Source organism: Culex pipiens, chromosome 2, assembly GCF_016801865.2.
Source record: "Culex pipiens pallens isolate TS chromosome 2, TS_CPP_V2, whole genome shotgun sequence".
Lineage (NCBI taxonomy): Eukaryota > Metazoa > Arthropoda > Insecta > Diptera > Culicidae > Culex > Culex pipiens.
In genome coordinates, this window is record NC_068938.1 from 71,943,021 (window position 1) to 71,967,179 (window position 24,159).

Genomic DNA, 24,159 nt, shown 5'->3' on the forward strand with positions numbered 1-24,159 from the left:
TGAATCAATTCATACTGAATCTAAATAAAACAATCCAAATATAAGGGCAACAACTTTTGTAACGTGGCAAATTTGTGGTATTGCAAAATAAATTGTCCTTTTTTGTTTTGAAACTTTTACAAATTTGAAACAGACGAATGAAATCCAGAGAGTACTTCAACTATCATTTAGCCCATACTTTTTTGTTGTTCTGTGTAATGATTATTATTAGAAAAAGTTCTACGTCACAACTTTCTATAGGATTAATATTTCCAACCAGTTATGAATTTTAAACATGTTTGTCATAATAAAATATTGTATCCTTTAATTGAATGAAGTGTTGTTGATAAATTTTGATTATCGTTACAATTCATTGAAACATATTATTGATCAGCAATTACGTTTGCTAATAATATATTCAGCAAAACAAAACTTATTCTTTCCCCACGTGAAAACACAATCACTCATCTACAAGGAAAGACTCTCCGTTAGGAAAAAGCTGGATTTTTCTGCTTTTCACTGGATGGAGTGCCGACGAGGAATGTTGGAAAGTAAAATGTCATATTTTTATTCTGCTTACTAGGTGTTGCACAGTGAAAAATAAATTGGGAATATTTCTTTCAAAATTAAAAAAATAGCATTTTTAGACAAGTTATGTATTATATATAATACTAATCACATTTCATAAATTTATTACTGTGCAATATCCATGTGAGATATCTCAAAGATTCTTTAGAAATTGTGTTCAAGTCAGTCAGAGCAGAACCCAGTCCGGTGAAGAAGGGCTTTTGTACGACTTGGATTGTAAAAAATGGTGGCGCTTTCAGCTTGCAAACAAACTCGTGAAAAGTTGACCCCTCTCGGGCTTCCCATAGCCCTTCAAGAAGACTAGATTTATGAACAGAGCTAATGAAGTTGAAGGCTATGTGCTTTTGGTTCATGGGTGAAGTGAAAGCATCACCCTTCGTCACTTTGCAGTCACTACTACAGGTGGGAAAATGTGATGATTAATTTTCTGTTTGAAGAGTCTTTTGAAAGAAACTTCAAGTTTACGGTAAAAAAATGGTCTTCAGAATCAAAATTACTAACCAATTTGAATAACAGAAGCTATAAACAAATCAAAAGCCGAAAAATAAATTACTGTTTAACAAAAAAATAAAAATCAAATTCCAACAAAAAATTTGGAAACAAAAATTTAAAGCCATCCTAGAAAAAATCCTGTCGATTTCCCACCTTTTTAAATGAACCTGTTTTTTTTTTACTCCAATAGTCAGCAGCCGAACACCAATCACTCAACCACACTCCAACACAAGATGCCGAAGAGCGGAGATTCTCAATGTCACAAACAGCCTGGCGCCCTCGCCAGAATGAGGTTATTTTCCACCCTCTTCATCTTCTTTCCACCTTGGCAATAAACATTTTGTTCCGTTCTTCACTTCGACACGCTTTTTCCCACCTCGTGCACTTTCTCTACCTGTGGTTTGATTCATCTCTGTTGCCATCGAATCCTCATTCTTATGAGCGGGGTGGGATTCTCACCGTGTTACTATCTGACAGATGACTGGGCTTCTTTTTCCTCGTTCTATTTGAGCGGGAATGGTGGGAACTCAAGGTTCTTATTAAAAAGGTGGGAATTGGTTTGAAAATTTCCCGTGACTGATGTTCAAAAAAAAATATAAGACAGGTTTTATGTGAAATAAGGGTAAAGATTTTTTTTTCTCAGAATTCCCACCTTTATTGCCACCTTGGTGAGAAGTGTTAAGCCCCTTTTCACCACAACAAAAAGTAGTGTGCGTATGTGCGTGTGTGTGCGATTGAAGTGAAAAAGGTGAGCCAATGATGCTTCTTATGTTGGATCTTCCTCCTTGCCAGGTTGTTGGAGCATATCACACACTAGAGCATTGAACCTGTCAGTGAGGAACGGACCGACGCGCGACGGGGTGTGATGTGTGAGATTGAAAGAAGAGCTTATCAAACACGGTGGAAGTAGAGGTAGAAGTGATTGATTGAGAACTTGTTGACGTCTCGCTGAGCTGCCAAATGAGGTTGCGTTTGCCGCTTGTTGTGGTGAAGAAGATGATTTCGTCTAGCGCACACACACCCTCACACGCTCTCACACATTGTTGTTCAAGCTGTTGTTGTTGATGCTTTTGGGAGTAGGGAGTACATATCTTGACATATTTGCGAGACACAATAACTCACACAGAGGCTCATTCACTCAAGTGTGTGTGTGTGTGAGAGAGGAAAAATAGACATCTCACAGCGAGGATAAGAGGAGTGATCACTTTGTTGCCTTCTTCTTTCTTTCCTCTGCTTGTTTTCTTGCTATGTAGAAGTGTTTTCCTTCTGATTGAATGGCGGGCGGAAACAATGATTTGGCTGAGAAATGGTAGAAAAAGTGATACAATTTTGCCTGAGGAAAAAATGTGTGTGACATTGTGAAACATTTTTTGTAAATAATCTTTGAAAAATTCAAATCAATTAATGTTGAATTGATGAAGAAGTTTTCGTTATGCCTTTGCTAAAAAGTTGTTTAAAATTGAATTGCCTTATAGGCTGTCTTAAAATTATAAAAAATAACAATTCTGAGCAAAAATCCATCCGTGATTGTTAACAGGAAAAGTAAGAACATAATTTTAAATAGTGCACAAAACTAACAGATACTTTTCAAAACACTTGCTAAGAACGATGCTAATATTTTTTGATAATAATGTCTCTAGACTAGGTTGCCTTTAGTTTTTTATAATAGGTCGTATAAACATATAAAAGACAAAAGCTTATAAGTTCTTTTAAAAAAAACTAGAAGTGTATATTAAATTAACCGCTCTTAGTACAACAAAATCAAAATAATTCATAGATTTTGATGAAAATTGCTTTTTTATTTAAAAATAATTAAATAAATTTATAAATGTAAGTAGTATTTTTCAATAAAAAGCTATTTTCATCAAAATTTTGGAAAAACAATTATTTTGTTGTACTAAAGGAACATATACATTTCATCATTATGGCGCTTACGTCACATAGTCAAATCAATGAAAACATTAGATTTTGCTTGTAAACTGATGTTATAAAACATTGCAAGAGGTTGGGAAACATATAGGGGGAGAGGGGGTAATATGCACCCCCGGGGCAAAATGCACCCCCTGCTTTTCTCGGTATTTGGAAGAATTTTCCGGGGAAAAATCATAGAAATTGGAAGCTTAACATTGCTAAACCATGCTGGAAAAATTTGAGCATCACAGTATAAAAACAGCGCAAGTTATTTGCAAAACTTTAAAATGTTGTGTTTTCATCTAATTTTCTTTGCACTTTTATTTTGATTTTTGGACAATATAAAAAGCATTTATTGATATTGTAAGTGTTGAGGTAAATAGTTTTTGCCATAATCTTCATTATTCTGTAGATAGATGAGTCCAAAAACATCAAAACATGCATTTTTAATTAAATTTTCTGCAGAAAGCGTGGTCGGGGCAAAATGCACCGCTGTGAAGGTCCTTAGTAAAAACAGCGGTGTCATCTAGTGATGACTAGTGAAAACTGATTTTACCCGGTGCATTTTGCCCCAATGTTGCGGTGCATATTGCCCCGCATGGTTGTTTGAAATAAATCAAAAATGTTTTTAGAAATTTGATATTTTCGAACAATTTTGAGTTTTTTCAAGTCTTTTTTCACATGGATGACGAAGAATAATAGTTGTTTTAGAACATCGAACAAAATACTTCCACAATAATGCTGTAATGGTTGAGAAATCATAGTTTTCCCTTAGGGGGTGCATATTACCCCCTCTCCCCCTAAAAATAGCTGGAACAAAGGTGTAAGTGACAAAATTGAGTTCGCATGGGGAATTTTGAAAATTCGCCATTTTTATTTTACTAAAATAGCGGTTTCTTGGCACTGAAGTGACAAAAAATTATTTGTTAAAAATGCAAAATTGTTAAGAAAAATGTTACCTACAAGATTATGGTATTGGTTATAGTGCCAAAAAAAATTTAGATGGATTCAAAAAAAAATCGTAAAAATTTCAGGCAAAAATTTTTATTTTTCAAACTTTTTTAGGATTTTTTTAAGGAATTTTAGTGAATTTTCGATGAACTGTAATGCTGTATGTGTTTTTTCGCTTAAATGTTGGTCTTACGAACAGCATTTATGAGAAAAAAAAATAACTAAAGCAGCTTAAATAATTTTTTAACATTTTTTTTAAGTGAAAAGTTGAAATTCTGTCTCTCAACGATTATTTACGACGAGTGCTAAAAAAAAAATCAAATTTTGTACCGAGTTGCAAATATCGTTTTTTGCAATTCCAAAAATGCATTTTTTTAAAAACCAATTTTGTAAATTTGGCCCGCAGCCTCAATTGAGCTTCAAATTTGGCTCAGATTAAAAAAACTTTGAGCAGCCCTGATCTAACAAAATAAATAACACATGATCTAAATCACGACTTTTCTATGATTCAAACATATAAAAAAAAGTAGAAAATAATGTGTCTCATATCTTTTATGTCAAAAAAGTCCTGCGATATTTGTTTGAAACCTTCTACTTAGAAAAAAGTTTACGTAATTATGTTTTGCTAAGTGCTACTCATTTAGCCCTTATTTTTCAATTACCCGTTTTCAACAATAAATCATTTTTATGATACAGATTTTAAAATATTTTCATGGCTTTTTTGTATGTAGCAGCAATGATGCAAAAAAGCCTATTTAGACCGAAGGAACCGATGGACAGAATATGTACCATACGTTTAAAAAATGCAATGATAAGTTGATTTACGGGAACGTAGACAGTTGCTGATTATTGATTAAGTTGTGTGCTGTATTTTTAATAAGCAAATTGTTAAAACAGCATAGGATTAATGTTTTTAAAGATACTTTTCGAGGCTCTGCCGTGTTGGATAAACACGCAGAGTGCTGAAAAAATTTAATTTTGCAGCGGGTTTCATACTAGTTATTTATGCAACAAGTTGAAAAAAAAAATGATGTTTTTGGCACGAGTCGTACATTTATCCAACAAGGTTCACCAAGTTGAACAAATAGAACGAGTGCTTAAAAAAACAGTGGAATTATAAGTGGAATTTGAGTGGAACTATAAGTCAAATGTTCATGTATTTTGTCAATTATCAGTTTAATCAAAAATATGCTGAAAAGCATTACTTTTCGAAGAGTGCTGAAAAAATCAAGTTTTGCAACGAGTTCCATACAACATTTTTTGCAAATCCGAAAAACACCAATTGAGTGAAATTTTAAGTAAAATTTTCATATGTATTTTGTCAATAAATCGTTTAAATCAAAAAAATGTTGAAACGTAATACTTTTCGAAACAAGTGCTGAAAAGTTCAACTTTTCGGCATCCTTTTCAGTGCTAAAAAGTAGAACTTTTCAGCATTTATTTTGAAAAGGTTTACTATTCGATTCTGTTATTTTGATACAGAAAAGTAGGCTTTTTTCGTCGTTCAAGAAAGACAGGAAAAATAAGGAGTTTCACGACGGAATTGCAAAAATGTATTTTAAAAAAAAAAATTTAAAAATACATTTTTGCAATTCCGTCGTGAAACTCCTTATTTTTCCTGTCTTTCTTGAACGACGAAAAAAGCCTACTTTTCTGTATCAAAATAACAGAATCGAATAGTAAACCTTTTCAAAATAAATGCTGAAAAGTTCTACTTTTCAGCACTGAAATGAGTGCTGAAAAGTTGAACTTTTCAGCACTTGTTTCGAAAAGTATCACTTTTCAACATTTTTTTGATTTAAACGATTTATTGACAAAATACATATGAAAATTTTACTTAAAATTTCACTCAATTGGTGTTTTTCGGATTTGCAAAAAATGTTGTATGGAACTCGTTGCTAAACTTGATTTTTTCAGCACTCTTCGTATTTATCCAACTCGGTGAACCTCGTTGGATAAATGTACGACTCGTGCTGAAAAATTCCTCTTTTTGCAACTTGTTGCATAAACTACTATTTAAACTATTTTTAGTTGATTAGACTGTTTTTTCATGATATTTTTAACTTTCTTAAAAAAATACCTTCTTGTTTTTTCGGTCCGATTTTAAGGGAAAGGCAACATAAATTGTTATAAAAATGCGACGGCCTTACTGAAAAATATGAAAGTTTCGAAAAAAAGAACACTTTTCTTTAACGTTCTCAAGGAGTTCAACTTGACCCATTCTAGCTCTCTTGGACTCAATTGAAAGGTTATTTGTTGGTTTAAGTTTAAGGAAAATTGTTGGAAGAAAGAAAAATCTAGGCTTGTTGGTTTGAAACGATTTGTATTAAATTTTCCTGAAAATTTCTCATAAAATGCTCAACACTGGACAGGACCTTTCAAAGAAAATGTAAATAGGCTTTTCTATGATTTTTCAATTTAAGTATAGGGGAACTTATTATAAATTAGATAAAGAGAATTTCAGATTAATTTTGCTCGTAATTTAAATTAAAGTGATTGCTTTCTGCGACTGCAAAATTACCTGTTATTCAAATTTTTTTCTCACCGGAATCAAATACTTCTAACGTCGGAAGCAAACTAAATAGGTTGAATGCCGATAACGTAATTTAGTTTTTATTTTCAGGCAAAACTGATTATTGTTTTATAACCTCACATTTAAAGTTATTTTTTAAAATTTGTAAAAGTTCAAAGAGTTTTAACATTTACACACAAAAGAAATGTGTGAATTGCAATGAGATTTCCGACTGTTTAACGATTTGGTGTTAAAATTAGAAAATTTAGTTATAATTATGTTGACAAAATTTGTTAAGGCCATAAAATAAATAAACTGATTTTGTTTTTGCTGTAAACAATTTAATATTCAGTTTGAAACAAATATTTTCTTTACATCATTCATTACAATCCCTTTCAAACAACAAATAAAATGTATGTAACTTAATTCAATGAACCAATAAATTTCCACCCCGTCTCTTTCCCCCTGTAATTTGTAATCCGCTTACCATGTTTCTCCTTGTCGGCCGCCGTCGTCGCCGCCGTTTGCTGTAATCCGAGTGTGAAATGCGCGATAAATATATTAATAAATATAATGTGCAACACTTGATTAAATTTGAATGCGACGCCACGGCGGTGTTTCATTTTTCCCATCGCAACGTCCCCACCCCCAAGGTGGGAGGAAGACGGGGGGCTTGAATCTGCACACTTTACTTTTTTCACGTTTAGCTTTTTTTTGCTTCGATTTTTCCAATCACCACCCACTTTCAAACACACACAAGCCAAACTGCTCACTGTTGCACACTGACTTTTCCGGATGGCGTTGGATTTTTCTTTTTTTTTCAGATTTTTCACCACCCCCACACAAACTCACACAGAAACACACACACCGGTTGAAATCGTTGTATTCGTTGACGACTTTGGGGAGATCGCTATTATTACTATTGTTATTATTATGATTATTATTTTATGGTTGGTTGATGCTGCTCAGCAAGGGAGGGAAACCCGGTGTGATGGACTGCATCGATACAAGCACGTGGGACCGTGGGACTTTTCCGGAGTTTTCCACGTGAGTTTGCCAAGTCACTTTCGGAACGGGAAGTTTTTTTTTGCGCTGATAAATGTTAGCAAGTTCAATTACGGAGATTATGTTTTATTCTTATTTTTATCGTTTTGTGAATATTGATAAAAAGTGGCTTTTCCGGAGCAGAGGAAGAATTTTCCGGCTCACTTGGCCCGACCGACATTGTTGTCACACACATGTTGGCGCATCGCTTCCAGCCAGCTGACGGTGTGCGGATTTATGCTGGATATCTGAAAGGAAGAGAAAAAAATGTGGAGACGTTAGTCCTGGTGAAAAATGGCAGCGACAATATTGGAAAGTGAAATTGCATATAAACTATTGCGACACTTGTTCGCAATGGCGCAAGGAATTGAGCGCAGTTAGGGAGGGAATAAATCTGCACTGTCAGGGAAGGACTTGAAGGGCAATTTTATGCCAGTTGAATCTGTGTACATTAGGGTGCCCAGAAAAAATGACGCACTGCTCCACAAGCGGAAACGGGTTTTTGGGTTATTTTAAGCATAGGTGTAAGTGAAATTTATTAAGATTGATCCATTGGAACTCGACCTAAAGTTGGTGAAATTTTTTTTTCTCATACAGAAATGACAATTTTTAATCGCTAATAACTTTTCAGGATCGAGTTTTACAGTTTTGGCATGGTTTAAAAAGTTGTAAAACATTGAATTTTCAATAAGAATCGCACTTTTGAGAATATTTTGATGAAAGTAGCGCACCGTGCAGACCAAACAGTAAGTAAATTGAGTTTTTCCTACATTTTTCCGATTAATTCCATACAAATTTCACCTTCGAGAATCAATTAGTAAATGTTAACCGATTTTGCTTATATTTGACCCAGACTCCTAAAATAGCTCAAGGAACAATAGTCAGCTTGTGGAACAAGATTTTTAAGAAAATTCCCATATTATGGGCACCCTAGTGTATATCAGAAGTAAAACACTGCAGATTTTTTTTAAATGGATTTCTTAAGCTTGCTTTTCTCAAAACCTGCTAGCTCTAAAATCGTTTGAACTTTAAGTTTTTTTTTTTCAATTTTCTAAACTGTACACAAAATTGATACTAATTTCATAACTATTTAGAATTTCTCTTAGTAGAAAACTGTGAATAGAGCTGCTTTGCGTTTAAAATTATTTTTAATGAAGAAAATGGTAAATATAAAGTACAAATTAAATTATACCCTTTGTAAACTAATTAGAATTTATACATTTTTAAAGCTTCATTAAATGACAATTAGTATATACAAGCTGAGCAATTTTTCTGGGATTTCAGTCATTCGATTTTTTGTATTTGTGCCCAAAGAAACCATTTTGCATCATTAGTTTGTCCATATAATTTTCCATACAAATTTGGCAACTGTCCATACAAAAATGATGTATGAAAATTCGAAAATATGTATCTTTTGAAGGAATATTTTGATCTTCGGTCTTCGGCAAAGTTGTAGGTATGGATAAGAACTACACTGAAAAAATTTATACGCGGAAAATTTTATTTGGTGATTTTTAATTTCACTTTTTGTCACTTGATTTACAAGAAAAAACACCATTTTTATATTTTTATATGTTTAAGGGGACATCAAATGCCAACATTTCAAAAATTTGCAGAATGTGCAAAAATTCTTTGACCGAGTAATGATTTTTATAATCAATACTGATTTTTCTAAAAAATGAAATATTGGTTAGCAGCTTCATTTTTCGATGTAAAATTAAATTTGCAATAAAAAAGTACTGTAGTGAAATTTTGATAAAGTGCACCGTTTTCAAGTTATATCCAATTTTAGGTAACTTTTTTTTAAAAATAGTCGCAGTTATTCATTTTTTTATATAAGTGCCCATGTTTGCCAACTTTTGAATATTTTTTTTTTAAGTTGAGAAAATTCTCTATATTTTGCTTTTTTGAACTTTGTTGATACGACCCTTAGTTGCTGAGATATTGCCATGCAAAGATTTAAAAACAGGAAAATTGATGTTTTCTAAGTCTCACACAAACAATTTTCAATGTTAAAATATGAAACATTCGTGATATTTTCTGATCTTTCCGAAAACAATATGTTATTTTTTTTTTAATCAAGACTAACATTTCCAAACATTCAATAATGTTGCATCTTAAAACGGGTCAACATTGGTTAATCCTCTTCAAATGATCGAAGCAATCTGTGCCTGTGGTCGGACGCATTTTTCGTTTGCTGTCATTTTCGACCCTAGATAATTTTTAAATTTTCTTTAAAATGAGTGAAATAAGTTAAAATACGAAGATCTCGATACTTCTCGGGTGCCAGTCATTTACAGTGGAAGTGGTGGAACCAATTTGGAAGCTTTTTTTTTTGATGGAGCATGAGAAATTTGGTCCTACGACAACGGAACAAGAAAGGCAGGCCGCAGGAACAATAATTGCGAAGTGGCCACTTACTCAAGCGTTCCTGTGGGTCAAGTTCCTGCAACATAACATCCAGGACGGCGTTGGGGACGTGTTTGATGGCTGATCCTTAAAACAACAACGTCAATCAAGAATAACTGACGAAGGTAGGGGTGATGATCATCGTCCAAGCACTTCAAAGTCGTGTGGTGCTTGCTGTATATCGTGCTGGATCAGGTCTACTGCCGGAAGTTCTGCTGATCAAGGCAGATTCAAGACAAGAACTCAAGAAATCTAAAGATCCATGTGGAACGTGGCGAAACGATTGGAGTAAACGAGGGAGTGAAGCTGTTTTTGATGATTTCGTGTTTTTGGTGAGAGCTTTCCATTATTTTTTTCAAATAACCCTTTCATCAATTCTAACATTCATATCTTGACTTTTTTTTGATAAGGTCCTATAAACAAATGTAAACATTGAGTGTATCCCTTTCACACCTTATGTCAAAGTCCATCGGAGTAAGCGGGATACACTCAATGTTTACGTTTGTTTATAGGACCTTATCAAAAAAAAGTCAAGATATATTCCAATGAAGACAACTACGCCAATTTACTAAATACGCGGAAGGGTGTTCCCTTGGTCGTTCGCTGTGAGTTGTGGATTGCCTGCTTCTCTAATGAAGGTTCGACTGAGGGGGCATGCTTATTAATTTCTCGTCGCTCCATACCCTCAGTGACGTGATGGGAGCAAGGGCGTCTATGCGAAGTGTCCCTACACCCGCTACAAATTTCCGGCGCTTGGGAAGGGAAGAGGGTAACCATTTTGATCTATGCGCCGGTATTTGTAGCACTAAAATTCGTGCAAAAAAACTTATGCACGTGGGTGTACAGATTACGGAGTAAGAGATGATCGAATTGTTCACCTAGCGCTCACATGTGTTCCAGGACCAAGTTGCCTGCGGGTATGGGGATCATACATACATACATACATTCAATAATGTTGCATCTTAAAACGGTTTGTGAGTTTTTTTTTGGCACTGCATTTATCTTATTCAAAAAATCATCGGTCCCAAATTTGGCAAAATTCTACTTAAATCTTGCAAAAAATCGAAATTTCAAAAACCTAAAATATAATAATAAATTTAAATTATTTAAAAAGGAATGTGAAGGGGTGCAACCTAAGTTAATACAAAATTCAATTTAATTTTTTTGATTTTTTCAATTCACCATTTTTTTCTTAAAAATTTCTAGGCATAACCTTCAACTTTGCCGAAGACTTGGTGTTTTTCAGAAAATCCTTGAGTAATTCTAAAAAAATGACAATTTTTAGATTGTAAATTTTATTTGAATGCAACTTTGTTCATGCATTCCCTATGTCAAAAGAAGCAACTTTGCATCATAAGTTTTTTTTTTTTTCGTGCAAGGCTCCATACAATTTGGCGGGGCTAGACATTCAAAATTTGAAATGGTGTAACATCTGGTATCGACACATGCTGCCGTGACGTTACAACGGTTTGGCGTTTCTTTTTTCAGTATTTTGGCTATAACTCGGATTTTTAAAGAATACACCTCAATATTTTAAGCATGCTAAATTTGCCATAAGAATCAACATTGGGCTAAAGATTTAACGTTTGGGTTGCTGTTCTACGAGCGAATATGTAGCGTGACGTTACAACGGTGGAGAATTTTGTTTCTTCAATATTTTTTAGAAAAGGCTATGATGGGACCATCAACAAACCACGTGGATACTTTTTTGGAAATCCCAACCCACGCCCGGCATTCGCTTTGAGACATCATTTAAGCACAAAATAAATTATTTTGTCAAAATTGGTCATAATTTTCCCATAGTTTCAGAGGAATTTGATAAAATACTGTAACACCAAAAGAGTACTAAAATGTGGTGTCCGACCATTGACAAATTCTGCAATTTTGCAATATCAAAATAATACCTTAAATTGGTATGATACCAAAATATGGTATTGATACTAGGTAATTATTACACATTTCCCTTGTTATTTACCCATGCTCGGGAAACATATCCAAAAATTGAGTTTTTTTTAATGTTATTTATTGCGCTAATTTTGTTGCGTGAGAAGTTGCTATACATGTTTTTTTTTAGTGTGTAGCATTTTTTTGCATCACTTTATACAACTTTGCTGAAGACACCAAATCTATCAGAATAACCGTTCTCATGATCATGATCTCGATTTTAGAATATTTTGAAATTAATTTTTAATCTATTAAATTGTTGGACTTCTTAGACATTAATGTCTATCAGACTTTTTGAATAAATTGATATTTTTAAGGGCAAAGGAATGATTTAGAAAAATACCCTTTTGGTCAAATACGTATTCATAGTTTGTGGAATAAATAGAAGAATCAACTCATTAAAATTTAATGGTTTTTTTTTTTAGTTTAGGAGTACTGAAGAGTATCAAATGTTTTGCCATTTTCATAAACATTCAACTCCATTCCCGTTTAAAATATTTACCAATCTTTACTCCAAATTTCGCAACCGCCCAAATAAGTTGTCTAATTGAACGAAAATAAAACAATTCAAAGCACCAATTGGAAACGAAAATGTCTCACCATAAAACCCCTACCAAAATAAATTGCCCAAACAAGTGTAATAATCAGTCTCGTTAACGCATGTATGGCTTTGATAAACAACGAATTACTTCAGATTGAATACATTTTTCCGAGCTCAACCATTTCCCGATCCCGGGCTCTCCCGGGCGTGGATCGCGATGGCTGTTTTATTTTTTTCGCCGAAGCTGCACTACTGGGGCATACAGATCCTCGCTCTGAGAGTCAGGGGGGGCTGCATGTCATAAAAGTCAATCAATTGCATTCTCATTCCGGCAACTCCGTGAATGCTTTTATGAAAATTCATCTAGGGGAAGTGAGGCCATAATGGTTAGTGATATTGTTACTTTTTTTTCAAATTCTAGTAAATAAATTGCAAATAAATTTCTAGTTCAAATCACAGACACAATGTCAATTATCAAAATTTCTGAAAACTCATGAAATCAATTTTCCAGAATTTAAACCTTGCACCGTGTAGGCAGCTGCACTCGGATCTCGATTATTGTGCGGGGTTTTATATTGCGAGCGAGTTGTAAAATGAGGAAATAAATTTTCCTGTCAAGTCCCTATTGGAAAACAGAAGCCGCGAACCAATCCGGAGGATTCGATCTGATGGAAGCCTCGTAATTACGCCCTGACAGACTGATATAAATCGAGTTATGCGCCTGCCAGTTCTCTGAAGCTGGAGCTGCTCGGTTGGTACTTGACATGTTGTACTATGGTAAACTAGAAGTTTATGCTTCAATAATTGATTCAATTGATATCCAAGAAGTGGATTGTAATTGAAACTTTGAAGCAACTTTCATGTTTTTTAAATGTCTTATCTGTTTAGAAATTCTTTAAAGTATATTTAATAGATATTTTTTTAAATCTTTAAAAGTTAAATTTATTTTCAAAAATGCTTCATTTTCTAGTTAGATCTTCCAAATATTCTTTAAGCATTGCAACTAGCAAAATTCCCTCCAATAGTCCCTTCTAACACAGGACATGTCTCGAATGGTGACACCAGCACGACCCGTACACCACAATCGCCTCGAGGACCACGGCATAAGAATCCCCTCGACACGTGACGAGGACCGTAGCACTGCACGACGCATTGCTTCCAGCTCATTTTTGGCGATGTTTACGTTTCTTGGATGCCACTTCTTCAGACCAACCGGTTCATTTGTTCCGTTTAACCCTCGATTGTCATTTTGTTATAACTATTATATTTAGACATGAAACTTGATTGAAATTTCAATTGTTGAAGTATTGCACATTTCTAATTTTTATTAAATATTATTTTTGGATACATTTTTTATAAGTTTGGTTCATGAAGGGATAACCCGTAGACCACCAAAGAATGGATAAATTTCACCCCGTCCGACCACGTATTTTTCCTCGCTTCTGTCTGTTCTTGGCAAAAAAAGTGGGCAGGCGGTCAAACTTGGCATTCCCAGCACGTAGCAATAGATCAAAAGCTCATCCTAAATGCTGGGGCGCCTCTCCCAGCTCTTTGTGTGACTTGTGGCCAACAACCCAAATGAAGACACTTCACTTACATTACGTTCGTGCCACGTGTGTGAGTGAAGTGTCCTTATCATACTCTTAAAATGGTGACCCCTATCAAAATGTAAAAATTCTGGATAAATGTTGAATGTTTGAAGAAGTTAAAGAAATTTCTTGTAATTTTTAAATTAACCTGTGAGTTAAACTTTATTTTTCTTCATTTGTTTGCTAATTTCTTATCAAATATTCAAAATCACTGCTTTTCACATTGCACTTAATAAAACCACCACCCTCCAATTAAGACCACCCACCTGAACAGTGGTGTTAGAGGGGGATCGGGAACTTAAAAATGCAAATGAATGACTGTGCCTAATTAGGCGTAAAATTCCCGCAGGAAACGCCACTCATTCGCCGATGCTTTCCGGAAACCGACCGATCTGCAGCTGCTGCTGCGACTGGATTGTCATCCGGTTCCGGTCGGACGGTGGTCATCAACCGTGAGCAGTGCAGCCAGAAAATACCTGCTGTTTCTATTTTTGGGGTATGGAGGGGGAGAATCTGGCCCAAGGCAATTTGTGTTTAAATCGAACGCCAATCAAGTTAAAGAGGGCTCATCCAGGAGTAGATATCCAGAGTTTTTTTTTGAAAAGGACCTATAAGCATTGTCTTTTATATGTTTATAGGACCTATTCAAAAAAAAAACTCTAGATATGACGCGTACTGTGTATGGGGGGGTCACACTGGGAATGTTGGTTCAGGGATCAAAACTTTAGAACCAATATCTATAGTGAATTTTCTAATTTCAAAACATAACGCAATCTTCTGGACGCTTTAGGCTTCAGTATTTATTTGTTATCACAGTTAAATGTTAAGCATCAGGAACGATTTGTGCGGACCCAAATCATGACTATCATCGTTGCGTCCAGTCATTGCAGGACACCGTTTCTGATCATCAAGAAGAGTTGCCAGACCTGAGAGCTGCCTATTTTAATTTTGAATTCTAATATAAACATTTTGTTTGTATTTACTTTAGAAAAAAAATCTGGATTTGTTTATAATATACACTTTTAATCTACCATCTCTAACGAACAAACTATGAAAACACTTAAAAACTGGAAAACTTTAAAGAAAATCTAACGGTTCTAATGTAAGTCATAAGGTCGAAATGACAAAAGGTAAGGCCAACAGGTCGAAAGACTTGATTTTAAAAGGAAAAAAAGGTCAAATGGACCTTCTGTTTTTTACTTTTTTGACAAATTTATTGAGTTCTTTCGTTATTTTTTTTTTTTTTTTTTGTTACAGTAATAATCTGAACTCATTTTATTATTTCACAGCAAACTTTTCAGTTTTTTCGTATTTTTTTGCAAGTTTGCATTTTTTTTCAAACATGAGATATTTTGCGTGCAGAATAATTTAAAAAACTACAATTTAATTCAGCTTGTTCATCGTTTTTGATGTTGTTTTTTTTTTTGCAAAAAACTTGTTTTACTGTATCATTACGTTCAATTAAAAAAAAGGCAATCATTTGCAAAGTCTGGCCAATTTGACTTGTTGTACATTCTACCGTTGTTCTAACCTTTTGTCTTTCAACCTAATGCTTTTTGAACCCTTTGTCCCTTTGGTTCAATTATAACGGTTTTACTTTTAAGCTTCAATTTCAAAACATGTTTTAATATTTTGCATTATTTTTAAATAGGACATCTATCGATTGAAAACAACATTTAAAAATAATTGAGGAAAGATTTACATTATAAACCCAAGTTACTGAAATTGGGAAAAGTGAATAATAGAAACCTTTGGTCTGATTAGATTCTTTGAAATAAACATGTCTAGCGATTTTTTTTTTAAAAGGTCCTATAACTTAGGCTATAAGCTATTGTGATTCATATGTTTATAGCAACTTTTCAAAAAAAAACTCTAGATATATGCAAATTGAATCTCATGGTGCTGATTTTTCGTTCTATCCCATTCCTCATGAAAGATTCTAACTTGTTAGGAATAATTTTGGGATTTTTTTCGTCTTCTAAAAAGTTGTTGGGCTGATAATTCTACATAGAAACTCAAAATATGACCAAAAATCGATTTTTTACACTTTGACTCAATTCTGAAAGCAGATTCAGATTCAGCGGGCAAAATTACATGGAAAAACATATAGTTGGATAATTTCAGAATTTCGTTAGGGTGGTTCCAAACACTTTTCCCTTGAAAAATAAGACATTTTCAAATGAAGATATCTCGGGTCTAAAGAAAAATACCCCTGAGATTTTTTCAACGTTTATAGTGCTAGATCTCTTCTTTCGAATGCAACCTGGCGCTTAAATTTGGCCAGCGCCTTTTCGAGATAATTGAGTTTTAAATTTGCATATTTTTACCTTAAAATAGCTGTAACTTTTGACTCTAAAGTCCAAATTGACTTGTCAGAAAATCAAAATGTTTGTTTTTTAGAGCTCTAAATGTGCTCCCAACGACACATTTCTCTGAAACTTAACCCTGAATTTCTGCGTTCAAAAAACTGATTTTTGAAGGTTTGCTCAGATGCTTTCTCTACATTTGGTCGTAGAAGGCGTAGATTGCTAGATAAAATTTTGGTGTCTTAGACAAAGTTGCTTGGAGTGGCTAGCCCAACAATTTTTTACAAGACGAAAAAAATCCAAAAAATATTCCTAAAGAGTTAGATTTACCAAATCACCCTAATCGTGAACTAGCCTAATTTTGAACCAAACCAAAAGTTGCCTTTTTCCATTTGCAACATCTCTTCTCAAGACACCAAAGCTCCAAAAATTCACCATTTTTCGGAAAATCCGTTTTCCACTTAATTTTGCGTTCTGGACCACTGTACAGTGTCAGCAGTTATCACAAGTCAACTAAGTCTTCTTTTAAGCGATTCTAATATTGAATTATTTTGAAAATTTTGCATTATTATGCCAATTTACCTTTGCTAAATGTTAAAATGCTAAATGAGAAACATAAGGTCCTAAATATTTCTGGGAAATAGATCATTCTAGGGAGTGAATTTCTGGGGAATGGGCTAGAAACATTTTTTTTGAAATTATTTTCTAAATTAGATTTCAGATTATTCAGAATACTAGCCAAAATAATAAAAACATTTTGACAAAAATTAAATTTAACATTGATTCCAATAGCAGTAACAAATTAAAAGTAAAGTTAAGTAAAAATGTTTTTTTTTTCATTTCATTTATTTAGTTTTAAGCATTAAATGTGTAAAGTTACTATCCTAATCAGAGATGTGGACCACCACTACCAAAGTTGGAATCGGAGTTTGCGGGTGCTTAAGGAATCTAGTAAATCATCTGAAGGAAAAAAGTTACAAAATAACCTTAGAAATAGCTAATAGAAGGGGGATAGTTAGAGAAAAGGAGGCGTTGCTTATTCTAATATGTAAAAATGTTTTACATTTAAAAATTTTATTTTGTAAAAATGTAAAATATTTTACAAATATTTTTTTCACAGATTTTAATAAAAATAAAAATTGTGCATCAAATATGTTGTTGATTTTAATTGCATCAATCATCTTAGAAAAATGGATTCCTTCAAACACAAAGAATAAAGAAAGATTAAGACCCTGTCAAAAAGCGTATTAAAAATGGAGTTTGTAAAATATGAGGAAAAGACGATTCAGTTGAACTGGACGAAAACACAATTACTGAGACAATCTAGGGAGTTCATCACTACCTCAACTCAAAAATCAAAAAAAAAACTCAATCTGAACAAGAAACATCTAAATATCTATATCTTATAACAGGCTTATAACAGGACACTGTCCGTCTAGATATCATTTGAAAAAGCTAGGTCTTAGTCAAATAGATATCTGTCGGTTCTGTGACTGTGAAACCGAAACATCAAAACATCTAATATGCGACTGCAGCGCACTATCTGCAAGGCGAAGGCAGATTCTTAACAGTCCTATTTTAAGCCCTAAAGAGATCTGGCAAGAAAACCCCAGTAAGGTAGTTGATTTCATTTTAGAAATTATACCTGAATGGGGCATACCGCAACGTCAGCCAATGACCGCTACCCTAAATGGTAACGTGTCATCCTGAAGTCTGCGATAATAAAATGGGTATACCGCAATAGATCAAAGTCATGGTCGCAGTGGTCTCAACCCAAAAAAAAAAAACAAAAAAAAAAAGACCCTGGCATCTATTTGTTTATATATTTGTTTGTAATTTCAAGAACAAATGAATTAATTTTGCATTAAAGTTGTAAGCCTAGTTGCAAAAATTTAGAATGCAACGCATATAATGAATTATATTACGATTTTTTTTATCTTTAATACCAAATGCATGCAATACAAGTGAAAACAATTTTATAAAAAAAACTACTTCAAGCATGATGACTTAATTGTAGAGCGTCCAATTTCCCGTCCCGGGAAAAAAAATCCCGGGAATTCCAGGGATTTCCTGTAAAAAAATATTTCCCGTATCCCGGGAAATTTATAAATTTCCCGAGAATTCCCAAAATTCATGCATAAATTTCGGCAAAAAAAACTTTCCAGCGCTTAGTTTAATGTTAAATTTGTATTTAAAAATTTATTCGATGCTCTTGAATAAATCAAGTTTTTTCTTTCTCACCTTTTTGAGGAAAGGCTATAAAATCAATTAAATAATGAACTTCTTAATATGACCTCCTAGAACCACATTCACGAATACGTATCTAAAGTTTTTGTCGAAAAAAAACTGAATAAAAAGATATTAATTTTGTTTCATCTCTTCAAATACTGATCTGCAGTTTGAATTTGTTTTTTTTTGCTTTCAATACCAGGACCTACGGACAAAGACTTGTACTCAGTACCTTTCACAATCTGAATAATAATTTAAATTAGATTAAATTGAATGAAAAGTAAATTAAAAAAAACTGTTTTCCTTTTTTAAGTAATTGTCATGAGTACATTTATTTAAAAAATATAGTTTTTTCCTGATTTCATGAGTAAAATTTAAAAAAATATAAACATGCTTTTTTCTTCACCTGGCATCCCTGCCAAAGGTGTCATCTCAACCGATTTATCGGGTCTATACGGATTCCCAAAATGATGATACGGAAACGAATAGCATTTCCATCCCCCTGAAAAACCGTGACGACCAATATTTGCCGATTCGCGGCCAGGGGACGGGCGCAACGCTAATTATATTTCAATAAACACCCTGTTTCGCCGTTCGCCAAAATGTTGACACGCGCCTGGCAGGCAAAACAAACCTCGTTCGGAGGCACTCTTCCGCTCTTTCACGTGCAGGCCCCGTTCCGTGACACGTGAATCGCATTGATTGCCTGCCCCTCCCCCAATCCCCTTCGGGGAAATCGTCACCCTCGAGTGTGGTGTTCTAATTTTCGCACGGCACCGGAAATTGAATGATAAAGTATGGAAAAGCTTTTAGCACTATTGGCCCAGTTTTTGGCAAACCACCATACACTCTGATATCAAAAGGAGGGAGAAATTGTCAGTCGGGTGGAAAATGTTCATTCCAGGACGGTGCAGAATATGGCTCCAGCTGGTTTGAACCAGGTACACGCCTGGTGTGTTTTCCACGCGGAGGCTTTTTCCGATCTGGGAAAATTGTGTACTCGCTTGGTTTGTTTGAAGTATTCCCGATGTTGGCAATCAGTGCAATGTTTAGACGCATCAAAATATAATCAGACCATGTACGCTGATGTAACAGTTTACAGTTCATTATCACTCATTATGGTTACCATGATTGCATAACTATTTTTCCGCTATTTTGAAAACCGCTTGTTGATTTATTGAATGTTTAGCAACATTAATAGCCAACAAAGGAATTTGTTGTCTAATCAAGAGATGGTTGTATCAAACCGATATGTAATGCAATTCAATAAGCAAGTTTAAAAACATTTCAAACAAAACAATGTAAATAGATTTAAAACGAAAATTTCGTTTAAAATCAACCTTCTGTTCAACACTGGAACACTCAACGCATGTGAACAATTCTCTTTGAAACCGGCCAGTTTTGACCATTTTTATTTTTTGTACTTTTTTATTTGGCTCAAACTTTGGGGGGCCTTTTCTATGACCAAAGAACCTATTTTGTGTCATTGGTTCACCCATACAAGTCTCCATATAATTTTGGCAGCTATCCATACAAAAATGTACCATACCATAAATATTCGAAAATCTGTAACTTTTCAAGGAATTTTCTGATCAAAGTTGTCCGCAAAGTTATAGGTATTGTTGAGGACCATTAGAAAAAAATAGGTAGTTTTTTTTTTAAATTACTTTATTTACGTGATATTTTTATCCTCGAGATATTTTTTAGGGGACAAAACCCCGCAGCTTTTGAGCCATAGAGAAGTATGGCCAAAAATTATAAAGCCAAGCTATAGATTATTGAAAAATAGTGAGGCCGTTACAAATATTTTTCAATGTTTATGTCGCCTCCAAAACACTTTTTTTTCTAAAAACTTAATTTTTTTCATGAATATTAAAGTTTATTCAACTGAAACCAGTTAAAATGCATTTTCCTGCGTTTATAATCAAATTTGGCATGTTTGAACTCCTTTGAAAACATTTCAAATTTTCATGAAATACCAATGTACAGTACCATGAAAAGTTTTTTTCTTTGCGAAAAAAGAAAATGTCCGTCGATACCTCGATATTTTGAAAACTAATGATTGGAAAGCAACTGGACTGGAATGCATTTTTAAACACTTTTTTCATCCAAATGTTGAAACCTTGGCTTGTAATTTCAATTTTTATATGTTTTTTATTCCCCCCTCCCACTTTCCCCCTCTCGACTTTTGTCAGAGCCGAGGGACAGAAACTTCAAATAATATTTGCAGCTGCCCTCTTTTTTGGTAAAAATCGAGATTTCATACATACAATTTTTTTGAATTTGAAATCGAAAAGTAATTTACAGGGCCCCGTTTTCAAGATATAGCCACCGAAAATTTAATTCCATCGAAATTTTTGCATTTTTGGATTTTTTTAAATAGTGACCATTTATTTTTTTAAAGTTCAGAAAATTTGCTATAAAATTGTCTGAAGAAACATTAAAGATTGGACCTCTGGTTGCTGAGATACAGTGTCTTAAAACAAATAAACAGGAAAATTGAAGTTTTCTAAGTCTCGCACAATCAACCCTCCATTTGCTATTGTCGATATTTCAGCAACTAATGGTCCGATTTGCATTGTTTGAAAATGAAACATTCGTGAAATTTTCCGAACTTTTTGAAAACAATATTTTATTTTTTTTAAATCAAGACTTACATTTCAAAAGGGCCAAACATTCAATATTACGCTTTTTTAAATGTGGCACAGCGTGTAGTGTTTTGCATATAACTAATATCAGTCTTCCCGAAAAGCACGCACGCCGTACAAGTTTTCAGTGCAGATGAACCTCAAACACACCAGGCTACCATGTTCGAGTTCTCCCCGCACGGCGCACTCAAGTTTACACGCGGTGTAAACACGGGGTGCACACCTCGGGTACAACGCCGCGCCGTGCGAGCGAAGAGCGTATAAAGAGACGAAAAAAAATGACTGCTTCTCACTCTCTCTCTGTGGCAAACACTGTAGTGTGACTGCAGCGGAGAATGAAACACCACTTTACAGCAGAGGGAGCGTGAGGAAACTATTTTTGTCTCTTTTCTGCGTCGTCGGCCTGCACGGAGTTTGTACCCGAGGTGCAAGGTTCGGTTTAAACTTGAGGTTCGTGTACGGGTACAGCCTGTACACGGCAGAGTTTAGGTTTGCTTGTACGCGTACACACGCGGTGCTGGTGTTTGATCGAGTACAGAAAACAGAGAACGCGGTTGAACGCGGTACACGGGGATCACTGACTAATATAGAAAAATCAGATTTGAAAAAAAATTTTTTTGCCCAATTCATATGTAGAAAAATGTAAATAAAAAAATTGTTTTGGAGATCAATTATTTTTTTCTAAGTTGTCTTACCGTTTTCAAGAAATACATTTTAGAATATTTTAATAGTCTTTATGGACAACTGCTGAAATTGCTCGGAGACTTGAATGGACGAATCAAAGATGCAAAATGTCTTCTTTGGTTATAAAAAGGTACAATTAAAATTTCATCCAAATAAAAAAAAAAATGCGAAAATTCCTCATTCTTTAGAGAAGTGATCCATCCATCCATCCAGCAAGTAAAATCAAATCATAGTTCTAGCAAATAACCAAAATAAATAATTATACGCAGAGGACTCAACGGAAATTCTGCACTCTGAAAATTTGGCTAGCAGAAAGTCAATAAAATTTGCCCATTTTCCTGTTTTTTTTTCTTTCTGTGGCTGTATTTCGGCAACTAGAAGTGTAATCTTGAGAGTTTCTTGGATTTGTTTTCTGCGAAAATTGATGTTTTTAAGCAATAAGATTTTTTTTTGTTAAAATTTCCAACAAAAAATATGATTAAATTTGTTAATTACATTTTTGACAAATTTCTAGAAAGCCTTCGGTTTTTTTCTCTTCAAATTTTACTACATATTTGGCTTATGAATGTATTAAAATTTGCAAGAAATTGGCTTAAATTTAACCAATAATGGGCTAAAAAGCCAGAGTCGAAGGTATAGTGGTATACCCTGTGTTGGCCTGGGATCAAACCCAGCCGACCCCAATTGGCGTTTCTTGAGACAAAAAATGCTTCGTTACGCCTTCGGTCTTCAGCCTGAATATCAAGTCAGGTCCCATAATTTATGATCATTGCAGTTAAAATATTGGCTCCTTATTTTATGATTGTTTAATTTATTATTTGAGTTAAGATGAAAAAGCGAAAGTATTACCATGAAATATATTTTTTGTCCCGCCCGTGTGGATCAATCGGACCGCGCGCTGGACTCACAATCCAGAGGTCGCTGGTTCGAATCCCGCGGCGGGCGCTCTAAAATTCTTTGTGTAAATATGGGTATTCGGCGCCGTCGCTCCGTGCCATACTTTCATACACTTAGGAGCCCAGGGCGGCGAAGTCCTTGTAGATAAAAGGAAGACACTAGTGGTTGGTACTAGCAATGGTGGCCGACAGCTATAAAGTCAACTTCGTTTTTTACCATGAAATAAAATCGTCTTCAACTCGCTTAAATCATGAATAGGCTTAGTGATTATTCACGCTCAAAAATTACAAATTTCACGAGGACCTCATCTTAAAAACACCAAATTTCACGCAAATTTCGCGGAGCTTAAGAAATGTTAAAATAATTCTGGAAATCCTATGTTTAAATCACAGAAACTACTTTTTTTGCTTAATTATATATTAATCTTCAATAAACTAAAAAAATCCACTGCTCTTTTAATATTCGACTAATAATGCTAAAATGTTATCGCAAATTTGCTTCTGTTATATCATTTTTCATTTTAATGAATTTCATATCAAAGCAAAATTTAACAATCTTGTCCAGTCAAAATGAGTAAAATAAATTGAATTTACTGCAACATTCAGCCCATTAAACATATTTTTTAAGAGTTTTTTAGCCCCCTTTGCAAAAACTAAATTAAAATCAATTTGCAAAAATAATATAATTTTTAACAAAATCGAAATTTTTATTCTAAGTGAGAAAAGAAAACAAAAAAAGTAGTATTTTTTAACTTTCACGGGAATTATCCACCCAAATAAACAAATATCGTTAAAATTAAACAGGCCCAAAAAAATAATTGATGTGTTTTTAAAATGTGATTCCAAAGATAAAAATACTCTTCATTTTATTTTGAATAAAACAAAGCTTGATTCTTTTAATTTCTTTCAAAACTATACCTTTCAAATAAAATAGCAGGAAAATGTTTAATACAGTGAATGAAAACATTACTAAATTTAGTTAGTTTCTAAAAAAAAACTTAAAAATCTGAGCATTTCTTCAAATGGTTCATATCAACTTGACATACATATATATTCAAGCTTTTTAATTGAAAACTAATAAAATTTACTTAAATAGTCTTTTTGGATGAAATATTTATTAAGTTGTTATTTAAAATAAATGATTTGAGAAAATTGATAAATTTCACGAATTTCACGCCGTCCACGAAATCGTTAAAAATCACTAACCCACGGTATTCACTCGCTCAATTCTACAGTAGTTCATAAGTTTATTTTTATTCCTTTCGAGTTTGATAAATTATTTTGAGTAAAATCGTTACATTTTCACACAAACTTAAAATTTCACGGGATTTCGCGGAAAAAAGCCAAATTTTGCGGATTTCAAACTCGAAAATCGTGTAATTTCATTGATTAATAACCACTTTATTCAATTTCTCATGTGCATCGGCTAACCTAAT

The 24,159-nt window shown here is 33.9% G+C and overlaps 1 protein-coding gene across 1 annotated transcript in view; it reads right to left on the bottom strand.

The window, feature by feature from the left end:
• LOC120422401 (uncharacterized) overlaps window positions 1-24,159 on the bottom strand; it is a 726,749-nt gene that overhangs the window by 551,444 nt on the left and 151,146 nt on the right. Inside the window, exon 2 of the mRNA XM_039585822.2 lies at window positions 6,921-7,725. Within this exon, the coding sequence (XP_039441756.1) occupies window positions 6,921-7,065 (145 nt within the window). The 5' untranslated portion in view covers window positions 7,066-7,725. The remainder of the gene's footprint in view (window positions 1-6,920; window positions 7,726-24,159) is intronic.